General features: G+C 39.7%; 1 protein-coding gene across 1 annotated transcript in view; it reads right to left on the bottom strand.

Moving 5' to 3' along the window:
• The window catches only part of ENPP2 (ectonucleotide pyrophosphatase/phosphodiesterase 2), a 95,824-nt gene that overhangs the window by 29,993 nt on the left and 53,417 nt on the right, over nt 1–12,414 (bottom strand). Inside the window, exons 15-19 of the mRNA XM_042781790.1 lie at nt 10,398–10,429; nt 9,609–9,736; nt 5,173–5,260; nt 4,923–5,010; nt 3,647–3,819 (exon numbers count right to left, since the gene is read on the bottom strand). Of these exons, the coding sequence (XP_042637724.1) occupies nt 3,647–3,819; nt 4,923–5,010; nt 5,173–5,260; nt 9,609–9,736; nt 10,398–10,429 (509 nt within the window). The remainder of the gene's footprint in view (nt 1–3,646; nt 3,820–4,922; nt 5,011–5,172; nt 5,261–9,608; nt 9,737–10,397; nt 10,430–12,414) is intronic.

Raw genomic sequence — 12,414 nt, 5'->3', positions numbered from 1 at the left:
CACTTACCTGTCACTATGTCGTACTATGATGTAGATGGAGTAAAGTTTTGGGGGCCTTCATTTGCTGATACAGCATGACTCAAAATGAAAAGAAACATGTGCAAACATCCATTAATAATCAGAATGTCAAATACATAAAGCATGAAGCCAGGAAAATTGGAAGTTATCAAAAATGAAATGCAATGTTTGAAGATAGGTATCTTAGCCATTACTGAGCTAAAATAGACTGGTATTGGCCATTTTCAATCAGACAATTTTATGGCTTACTAGGCTGGGAATGACAAACTGAAGAGGAACGGCATCACATTCATTATCAAAAAATGCTGTCAGTGACAGGATAATATTCATGCACCTATAAGGAAAGCCAGTCAGTACTACTATTCCTCAAATTTATGCACCAAACACCAAAGCCAAAGCCAAAGCAATTGAAGATTTTTACGAACTTCTACAGTCTGAACTTGACCAAATATGCAATCAAGATGTGTTGATAATTTCTGGTTATGGGAATGTGCCAGATGTAAACAAAAAGATGGATCAGTACTTGGAAAATGAGGCCATGGTAATAGAAATGATGCTGGAGATCACATGACAGAATTTTATAAGACCAACAACATATTCATTGAAAAATACCTTTTACAACAACATAAACAGTGGCTATACATATGAACCTCAGCAATGGAATACACAGGAATCAAATTGACTACATCTGTGGAAAGAAATGATGGAGAAGCTTAATCTCATCAGTCAGAACAAGGCCAGGGGTTGACTGCAGAACAGACCATGAATTGCTCTTACCCAAATTCAAGTTGAAGCTGAAGACACTTAAAACTCCACCAGAGCCAAAGGATATCTCATCTGAATTTGGAGACTATCTCAAGAACAGATCTGACACATTAACAATTAGCATTAAAAACTGAAGATCAGACAAGTTGTGGGCTGACATCAAAGACATCCTATATGAAGAAAAGGTCATTAAAAAAGACAGGAAAGAAAAGACAAGACAAAAATGAATGTCAGAAGAGATTCTCAAACTTGCTCTTGAACATAGAGTAGCTAAAGTCAGTGGAAGAAATGATGAAGTAAAAGAGCTGAATAGAAGATTTCAAAGGATGGCTCAATTATTATATGTAAGTTATTATAATTAAACATTCAAAGACATGGAGTTAGAAAACCAAAAGGAAATAACATGCTTGGCATTTCTCAAGCTGAAAGAACTGAGAAAAATTCAAGCCTCAAATTGAAATATTGAAGGATTCTATGGACAAAACAGTGAACGACATCAAAAGAAGATGGAAGGGATACACAGAGTCATTGTACCAAAAAGCTTTGGTCATCATTCAACCATTTCAGGAAGCAGCATATGATCAAGAACAGATGGTACCAAAGGAAGAAGTCCAAGCCACACTGAAAGCATTGGTGAAAAATAAGGCTCCAGGAATTGATGGAACACCAACTGAGATGTTTCAACAAATGAATGCAATCCTGGAAATGCTTTCTTATATATCTATGCCAAGAAATTTGCCAAGTAGCTACCCGACCAAGTGAAAAACCTCCATAGTGGTGGCCATTCCAAACAAAAGTAATCCAACAGAATGCAAAACTTATTGAACAATAGCATTAATAACACACACAAGTAAAATTTTGCTAAAGATAATTCAAAAACAGTACTACATCAACAGGGAAGTGCCAGAAATTCAAACTGAATTCAGAGGAGGTCATGGAACAAGGGATAACATTGCTGATGTCAGATGGATCTTGTTTGAAAGTAGAGAATACCAGAAAGATGTTTACCTGCGTTTCATTGTGTCAATGAAATGAAAGGCATTTGACTATGTGGATCATAATAAGTTATGGGTAATATTATTAAAAACAGGAATTCCAGAACACTTAATGGTGCTCATGCAGAACCTGTACATAGACGAAAAGCCAGTGATTCAAACAGAACTAGGGGATACTATATAGTTTAAAATCAGGAGAGATGTGTGTCAGGGGTGTATCTTTCACCATACTTATTCTAACCGTATGCTGAGCAACTAGTCTGAGAAGCTAGACTATATGAAGAAGAACAAAGCACCAAGATTGGAGGAAGACTCATTAACGACATGCTGAAGATGATACAACCTTGCTTGCAGAAAGCTGTTGTTGTTGTTATGTGTCATCGAGTCGGCCCCGACTCATAGCGACCCCTACTTGGGTTGCCAAGGCAGTATCACGACGAAAGTAGATTGCCCAACCTTCCTTCCAAGGAGTGGCTGATGGGTTTGAACCGCCAGCCTTCTGGTTAGCAGTCAAGTGCCTTAGGCACTATGCTACCAGAGCTCCTTAAAGCACTTATTGATCAAGGCCAAAGACTATAGCCTTCAGTATGGATTATACCTTAACATGAAGAAAACAGAAATCCTCACAACTAGACTAGTAAATATTGAAGTTGTCAAGGATTTCGTTTCACTTGGATTTACAGGCAACCACCACGGAAGTATCAGTGAAGAAATCTAACAACATACTGAATTGGGAAAATCTGCTGCAAAGGACCTCTTTGAAGTGTTACAACACACAGATGTCACCTTGAGGACTAAAGTGCACCCCTCACAAGCCATGGTATTTTCAATCACCTCATATGCATATGAAAGCTGATAAATGAGTAAGGAGACTGAAGAAGAACTGATGCGGTTGATTTATGGTGTTGCTGAAGAATATTGAACATACCATGGACTGCCAGAGAATGAACAAGTCTGTCTTGGAAGAAGCACAGTCCTCCTTAGAAGTGAGGATGTCAAGACTTCATCTCACATACTTTGGACATGTTATCAAGAGCGACCAGTCCCTGCAGAAGGCCATCATGCTTGGTAAAGTATGGGGTCAGCAAAAAAAGGGGAAGTCCTTCAACAAGATGGATTGACACAGTGGCTACAACAGTGGGCCCAACCACAGCAATGATTTGGATGATGGTGCAGGACCAGGCAGTATTTTTTGTATTGTACATAGGGTCATTATGGGTAGGAAGTGACTCAGTGGCACCTACTAATAACAACTGCATCCCTCTACCAAATACCACAGTTCCTTCCCACACATCTCTCTCTCCATGTTGTAATAACTTTTCTCTCACCCTCAGGAGAGGCAGTTTTCTAGTCACAAGGTGACTACCCCTCCTCGGCTTCCCTTTACCCGGGCCATCCTTTGTATAAAGTCCTCTCATTAAACATGATGGAAACCATTCCTTTAAAATCTCTTTAAAGATCTCTTCTGCTTAGGCTATCTTTCCTATTGGGAATCTGACTTACAAACATGGGATCTGTTGTTGAAAGAAAACATAAAGTCTTGGGGAATTCTAGCTATTATTACAAATCTTCCCTTTTGCCCTTTATTCTCTATACGTGTGCTATATGATATGGTAACCACAAGCCAGCTGTGGCTTTTTCTAATTAAAGTAATAAAATTAAATGAAATTAAAAAAAAAGCTCAGTTCCTAAGTCACACTAGTATATTGCCAAGTGCTCAAAACCACATGTGGCCAAGGCCTACCATTTGGATAGCCCAGATATAGACTATTTCCATTATCACAGAAAGTTCTATTAGGTACAGCTGTTCTTCACCAAATAAGCTCCTCCATGATAACTGTAAAGATCATTTCTACTTTTGGCACTACCTTATCATCACAGCTGCAGCCCAGATCAAAATCAGACTGAAGATACGTAACTCCTGGAAAATTCGGTCGGGTAACTTCCTCTGGCATGGCTGGCCTGAACGTATTAGTACGCAGGAGATGATTCAAACTTCCATGGGTCCCATTATTAGGAGCTGGCTTCAATCCCAGGAGATCTGGTGAGAGCAAAGAAAAGGGCCAGGTGTTTCTTAAATGTTCTTTGATGAGACATGGTGAGAATCAAAACCATTCTACCTCCAAGGCCCCAAAACCTTGGAATACAAATAAGAGTCTGATCAAATCAAATTAAGATGGTAGGCACTCTTTTACTTCCTGAACCATTTTAACCTGACCATGCCTTGCCTTGGCTTTCTAAAACAGCCATGCTTATTGCCTGACTACAGGAAGATACAGGCACAGAAAGAAAGAAGGAAGCAACAGGGTTTAAATTAGCAATTGCCCATGTCTGTGATAGTTACAACTCAAGAACCATCAGTGCCAGGATCATTGTCTTTCTGTACCTTTATGTGTCATTTCAAATTTTGCAATGAGACATGTAATCAATGAATAACCAGAAGCTTGCCCTCCAATGCACTCCACAGAAGTGTGGGGGCAAGAGGAAGCTTTGGCCCTACGCCTTGAAATGCCACTGCGAGATGAACAGGCTGACTTCATAGCAAGTGAATGGTTGCCAAGCAGGCATACAGTGGCTTGCCTAAGCTGAGAGGCAAGACAGGAGAGAGCCAGCAGCCAAGATGGGAAAAGAACCCAGGAGACCCGACTTGCAGGCTCCCCCTCTAACCACCAGACTGGCACTCCCTTGCTAAATAGGAAAAGTTGTTCTCATTCAGCAACTAGAAGCTCAAGGCAGAAAAATAATTAGGAGCACATAAATAGCTAGCCAGGTTGAGTGCTGGCAATTTTTTAACTGGGCTGTAACACAAGAGGTGGACGTAGGAGAAAGCTTGGTGCCGAACTCTTGCTTCACCAGGTCTCTGACCAGCAATGTCACACTGTAATGCTATGTTGGATCAGTCGGAAGCTGCCAACAGCAACACTGTGAAAACTCCCCATTAGTCCACGTTGAAGGAAGACAAAGAGGCCTTAGAAGGGGATGATATTCTATCCTTCCAACCAATGAGCAAGTTACAACATTTTTAACAGGATGGAGATGAGGTGGTCCTGGAAAACAGGCACCTCATCTCTTTCTCTGACATTGAGGAAATCCATATGTTAACTAAAGATTGTTTTATTAGTTTTGATTAAATAAGTGACTTACCACACATAACATTGTAAAGTTCTATGTTTTCAAATGGAGGTACTTTAGTCTTATACTTAAATGTTGGGCCGTAACCTACAAAGACAGTCTTCCAAAAGAAAAGAAAACAAAAACAATTAAACATAGCTGGTATCTGGTAGCCACTCTTCATCTCTTCATGAAGACTAGGCAGCTCCACTCACACCACTATTCCCCACCCCTTCTAAAGAACATCAAAACACATTTTCTGTTCATAGTTCTGTGATTATACCTGCATGCTGATGAGCTTGTTATCAAATCCATGGTCTCCCTGGAAAAAACATTTTCCTGATGGTTTCTTGTAAACATCCATAGGTTTCCTACATTGAAATAGTTGTATAATAAGTCAGGCTCTCTCATGAAATCACTCTGATAAAAAGCCATTGTCCGTGCACACAGAACCTTTGAGAAGTGGGTTTTAAAGGCATATTCTAACTGTTTCAACCTTGTGGTGAAAAATGCCTTTGCTTTGACAACCACCTCAGGATGAACAAGAATCTGGGAACGTAAGTCATGTGCCCTCCTGTGTCTCACGTTTGCTCCGAGCAGGAAACATCACAGGTAATGTTCTGCCTATTTGCTTCACTAGCTCCCAGCCTCGAAGGTCCTCGGCTTCAGAAGCTGTTTATCTGCTTCATCTCTACACACCCATTGCTAGATGCGGTGCCAAGCACATAGTGGGTACTTTTTAAATATGCAGTTTCTAATCAATGAATGGAAATCTGTATTCTATAAAAATGTTTGCATACACATTTACCTACCAGTATACTACAAGTAAAGAGTGCAAGTAAGTGGCAAAATTAACAATAGCAACATATCTAAATATCTAGATTTTCTACATACCTAAACCCTGCCCACACATTGACAACATTTCCATTTAGAAACAGAAAAAATGAAATCATTGCTCTCTAGACTTCAAGATCATTTGACCTTCTTTTTTGTGACAAGATGACACCTTTTATTTAAGTATCATGTGGTCATTTTCCAAAAAAAACTTTCATGTTTATTAACACAAATATTTCCTATATTCAGGGTATATAGCACTGAGGCAAAGTGTTTTAAGATAAACAAACAAAAGAAATCTAACATAGGGGCCCCCACTCTTAAAATAAAAGTACCTTCAACTTGGAATAAGATGCTGCTGTTATTGTTGTTGTTAGGTGCCATCAAGTTAGCTCTAACTCATACCATATTTACAACAGAACAAAACACTGCCTGGTCCTGCATCCTCAAAATCCCTGCTATCCTTGAAGCCACCATTGCAGTCACTGTGTAAATCCATCTCCTTGACTGTCTCCTTTTTCAATGACTTTCTACTTTGCCAAGCATGATAGCCTTCTCCAGGACCGATCCCTTCTGACAACATGACCAAAGTAGGTGAGATGACGACTAGCTATTCTCGCTTTTAAGGAACATTCTGGTTGCACTTCTTCCAGGACAGACTTGTTTGCTCTTTGGGGAGTCCATGGTATTTTCAGTATTCCTCCCCAACATTATAATTCAAAAGTATCAACTCTTCTGCAGGCTTCCTTATTCATTGTCCAGCTTTCACATGCATATGAAGCAATTGAAAATTCCATGGCTAAAAAAAAAAAGAAAATTCCATGGCTTAGGTTAAGCACACTTTAGTCTTCAAAGTGACTTCTCCATTCTTTAAAGAGGTCCCTTGCAGCAGATTTGCCCAGTGTAATACGATGTCTGATTTTCTGACAGCCCTTTCCATGAGTGTTGGTTGTGGATCCAAGTAAAATGAAATCTTTGACACCTTCGATCTTTTCTCCATTTATTATGAGGTTGCTTACTGATCCAGTTGTGAGGATTGTTGTTTTATGTTGAGGTGTAATCCACCTTGAAGACTACAGTCTTTGATCTACATCAGTAAGTGCTTCAAGTCTTCTTCACTTTCAGTAAGCAAAGTTGTGCATACTGCAGGTTGTTAATGAGTCTTCCTGCAGTCCTGACACCATGCTCTTCATATAGTCCAGTTTCTCAGATTATTTGCTCAGCACACCCACCAGCCACTCCTCAGAAGGAAGGTTGGGCAATCTACTTCCATAGTGATAACGCCTCAGAAACCCAAGGAGGGGTCACTGTGAGTCAGGTCCAAATTGACGGCAAATAATAACAACAACAATACACATTGAATAAGTATGGTGAAAGTATACAACCCTGACACACAGCCCTTCCTGATTTTAACCCATACAGTATCTCCTTGTTCTATTTGAATGACAGCCTTTTGGTCTATGCACAGGTTCCTCATGAGCACAATTAAGTGTTCTGGAGTTTTGATTCTTTGCAATGTTATCCATAATTTGTTATCATCCACACAGTCAAATGTCTTTGCATAGTCAATAAAACACAGGTAAATATCTTTCTGGTATTCTTTGCTTTCCACCAAAATCCATCTGACATCAGCAATGATATCCCTTGTTCCACACCCTCTTCTGAATCCAGCTTACATTTCTGGAATTTCCCTGTCAATATAATGCAAAATTTTACTTTTGTGTGATATTAATGATATTGTTCAATAATTTCAACATTCTGTTGGATCACCTTTCTTTAAAATGGGCACATATATGGATCTCTGCCAGTCAGCTGGACAGGTAGCTGTCTTCCAAATTTCTTGGCATAAAAAAGTAAGTGTCTCCAGCACTGCATTTGTTTGTTGAAACATTTCAATGGGTATTCCATCAGTTCTGAGATCTTTGTTTTTCACCAATTCCTTCAGTGCAACTTGGACTTTTTCCTTCCATACCATTGGTCTTAGATCATATGCTGCCTCTTGAAATGTCACAACATCAACCAATTTTTTTTGGTGCAGTGACATTGTGTGTTCCTTCTGTCTTCTTTTGATGTTTCTTGCATCGTTCAATATTTGGCCCATAGAATACTTCAGTATTGCAATTCGAGTCTTGAGTTTTTTCTTCATTTCCTTCAGAAATGCCAAGCATGTTCTTCCTTTTTGGATTTCTAATTCCAAGTCTTTGCATATTTCATTATAATAGTTCACCTTCTCAAGTCATCCTTTGAAATCTTCTGTTCAGCTCTTCATTTTATCATTTCGTCCATTCACTTTAGATACTCCATGTTCAAGAGCAAGTTTCAGGGTCTCTTCTTACATCCATTTTGGTCTTTTCTTCCTTTCTTCTTTTTACTAAACTTTTGCCTTCTTCATGTATGATGTTCTTGATGTCATCCCACAACTCATTTGGTTCTTCGGCCACTGGTATTTTATGGAATAAGATAGGTGCATATATCTCAAGAAAACAAGAGTTAAATCAAAAGGATTTTACTGCTCATTAAAATGCCTGGCTTTGGTCCATACTAATTTGCTCACCTGTCATCTTTCATGTAACTTCTATTCAAATCCTGTGTTTTGTTTACCTAAAGCCACCAACCCTGCCCAGCATTGGGCTTTTCTACCTTCCAAGCTGTCTCACATATAAAAGATCCTGAAGAGGACATTCTCAGCCAAACTGTGTTGGTCACAAGCCATGTTCTAATTATTCTACAAGACTCCCCATGCCTATTCTAAATGATTATGATCATTTTTGGTCTTTGTACATGTCTTCATAATCCTATATATTTAACTTTTATGTATTTCCATGTACAATTATAGCAGGATATTTATGCATTTGTTACATACCTCTTTCCAAGAGTTCCATATTGATAAAAAGTTCCTAAAGACCAAAATTTTCTCATTGTCTTCTCTCTTGTAACTCATTAAATTACCAAGCCAGAATACATGTAGTAGTTGTTCAGTTATTGCTATAGACTGACTCATAATACTTTTCTTAAGGAGAAAGTTTCAGCAAGAGTGAGTGAGGAACAGCTGCTGCAGAGTCTGCATGAAAACCAATAAGCCTTTCATGGTCAACTCTTGGTAGCATTTAGAGCCTTTGGGCCCATTCTATACTATATTGAAAATCAGGGAATAATCTCTTTTAATACTAAATACCACCGATGACCTAATAGGGTATATTCTCCTAAGCAATTACTTCTTTTCCTAAAATCTTAGAGACTATTTTTAATTCAAAAAAAGGTAAACATCTGAAATCTTTAAGGCAATGGAGAACATCCACAAAGTCTATAGACACTGCAGGTTCAAGTCCACCCAGGGGTATCTCAGAAGAAAGATCTAGTGATCTACTCCAAAAAATCAGCCATTGAAAATCCTATGAAGCACACTTATACACTGAGACATGTGGTGTCACCATAAGTCAGATTCAACTTGATGGCAACTGGTTTAAAACATGCCCACAACAACAGATTTTAATTTGAACATTTTCCAAAGTCCTCTATAAGCATTGCTGTGTGACACAAAGCCTGGTCAAGTGAGATTAAGTCAGCCCAATGGGCTAGGGTAAGGTCCCCTGCGATTCTTTTAACTTACTGAAGTAATAATAGAGGATAGAATGTAAATTTGAAAAACAAAAGAGAAACACACAGAGATGTGCTGAGAAGCCACAAAGAGACATTGAGATGCTGAGATCCCGACACAGAAATGCATTGTCTCGGTGCTAATGGTTTATCCAGCATTCAAAATCTTTGCAAACAGTAAGATTTCCCACTGAGATTTTTGTTCTGATTGCTAAGGACCTTAAGGCACTCCAGTTTTCAAAAAGGTGGATGTGAAGATGAGAAAGGGACAGCCAATCCCCAAGTTACCTTGCAACATGCCATCTGCGGTCCACCAGTAAATGGATGTCCTCAATTCTTCTGTTGTTGGCATAGTGCAAACGTTTGGGAAGGTGCTGTTTCATGTAAGGCTTAAAGTGCTGATCTGGCTTTTTACACTGAAATTTAAATGGAAATTTGACTTTACATAGAATGTCTTCTAGAAAAAGTCCCTCTAAAAAGTTGAAAGAGGTTTTAAGCCAAACAAAAGAGGGAATTTGTTATCCTCTTATCAAAAAATACACAGGGAAAACAAATAGGTTCACAGAGAGTAGATAACTTTGGGAATGATATTGGAAGGTTATCAGAGGTAAGTTAGGAATTTTCAAGATACATTCCAGACTCATGAGACTACCACTGAGAGCAACCCAAACTCAAAGGCCTTTCCCAAGTGTTCCAAGTCAAGTCAAGGAGGGAGAGTAGACGAGGAGACTGGCTTGTGTTTAGGTCAATTATATGTTTATGTGATTATATGCTTATGTGCTTTTGAGGTCTATATCCTAGACTAGGGGAATGATAGAACAGTATGGTGGGCAGATTTGGTTCAGAGAGAGTAAAGATTTGTTCAAACATGAATGACTACTTTTCAGAGGATCAAATATCCTCAGCTCATAGCACAGCCAAAACCATTGGCTATCAGCAGACCCAAGGTTTGAAAGCTTAGACAATCACAGAGGATGTCACAGTGATGTTCCTCCCACCCCTCAAAGGGCTGAACCCAAGAGGTGAGCACACAGAGGCTGCTCCACGTGCAGAGGCCTGGAGACTTGAACTACTTACCGTGAGGTTAGCCATGATGGCTTTCGGGTCATCTGTTGAAAGAGAAAAGGAGAAGGATTTCAAAACAGATGACAAAAATTTTTGAGCATCATCATTTTTGTAGCAAGAAACTCTCAATTCTTTCTTTCTTTTGTTCCTCCCCCAGAAGGACTGTCACTTTAACGTTCTGCGTAAAATCTATGTGAACTTAGGTAAAATGTATGTTAACTTGTATTTAATGTAGCTAAACACATGGACCAGATCCTATAGGCATTAAATTGCCTGCTGGAGTCAGGTCTCCTCTTTTGGAAGGATTCCCTCTTCGGCAGCACCAGGGTACCACCAGTAAATCATCTCTTCATGGGCCCTACATGGTCTCTTCAGCATTTAGACGTGGTCTACTTCCGTAGTGATACTGCCTTGGAAACCCAAGGAGGGGTCGCTATAAGTCGGGGTCGACTCGACGGCACATAACAACAACAACAACAATTTGCAACTTAACATCAGGAACTACACTGATTATCTGAGAACTTAAATGTAATTTCCTATTTATCTGCCATTATTTGAAGCAGGTCATCAACTGCCAGAAAGATGAATCTTCTCATCCACAGAGTTATTTAAAAAAAAAAAAAAGGATTTTGCTTCCATAGTAATATCTTGGTCTTAATGATATGGTTAGGGTCCCTGGCAGTACAATGGTCAAGCGCTTGGGTTTGCGGGCTGAGCTCACCCAGTGGCTCTGCGGGAGAAAGACCAAGCAATCAGCTTCCATAAAGATTACAACCTAGAAAACCCTATGGGACAGTTCAACTGTGTCACACAGAGTCTCTATGAGCTGAAGTCGACTCCACGGTACCCAGCAACAACCATGATGTGGCCAGCTATCCCTGTCCAACCAGACACACGTGTGTGCCCTTCCTTTATTCTCACTAGCAGCAAACAAAGGGTATTTTTGTCAACACCCTGAACTAACTAAAAGCGAAACTATGTAAATGATGGTTGTGTATAAAACTGTGGGTGGGACTATGCCATCTGAAGGTCCCCTTTTGGGGGGTGTAGGGAAAAGGAAGAGATTGTAGGTTGGTTAAATTTTGTTTTGTTTTCAAATAATTTGCTTCACTATGTCATTACAGAAACAGCAGAAAAGGGAAGAAGCATTCAGGAGAAATGCCAAATGGCATGATGTGACCATCGCTGGCAAGTGAAGGTCAGTGGAGCAGGCCATGTCTACACAATTTGCTGCTGTATCTCTGGTGTTAGTGTTCAGAAGGTACCCAGTGAACACTTGGTAATGAATTTTGTTCTTATCTGTTGAAAATGCATGAACAAGTTTGTCTTGAGGTACACATATACAAACACCAAAGGCGATTTTCAGAGCTTAGTTCTAAAACTATGAAATTCAAAGCTAAATTGTAGATTCCATTCTACTTATACTGGGACTAAATTTTAGTTTCATCACCTTTTCATGGAAGGTAAATAAACAATAATGGTTAACAGAATTTACTCCATCCATGTGTCAATCTCTCTACAAGAGGTTTGCGGGCACCTTGTCTCTGGTCATTGACAACCACCCTGGGGAACGGGTGCTATTAGGCTCCTCACAATGTCATCAGGCACTAAGAAGGTTGAGGAGCTTGCACACCGGGACCCCAGCAGTCTGACTGAACAAGACACCGTTTGAACCTCCATGCTCTGAGGTCTCATAAGCCATAATACCCAAGGGATCAAACAGGATAAGTTCATGTTCTTTGGTAAAGAAGAGAAATAAATAGCATAGGGTAATCTATGGCTCAGATAACTTCCAGACAATTACTAGAAAATAACACATTCCTGAGTCCATGTGAGAGAGGACAATTCTTAATTCTCAAGTCCTCAGCCCTCTCCTGCTAACAACAGTTCCTTGTGTAGATGAGGGGAAAAGGCCCTGTACAGCATGATTTTTGTTGTTGTTGTTGTTAAGTGCCGTCGAGTCGTTTCCGACTCATAGCGACCCCATGCACAGCAGAACGAAACACTGCCCGATCCCGCACCAGCCCCA

Source organism: Orycteropus afer, unplaced genomic scaffold, assembly GCF_000298275.1.
Source record: "Orycteropus afer afer isolate SDZICR_OR568_19922 unplaced genomic scaffold, OryAfe1.0 scaffold00173, whole genome shotgun sequence".
In the NCBI taxonomy this organism is placed as follows: domain Eukaryota; kingdom Metazoa; phylum Chordata; class Mammalia; order Tubulidentata; family Orycteropodidae; genus Orycteropus; species Orycteropus afer.
Note: the sequence above shows the minus strand (reverse complement) of the source record. Positions and strands in the feature narration are given on the sequence as shown.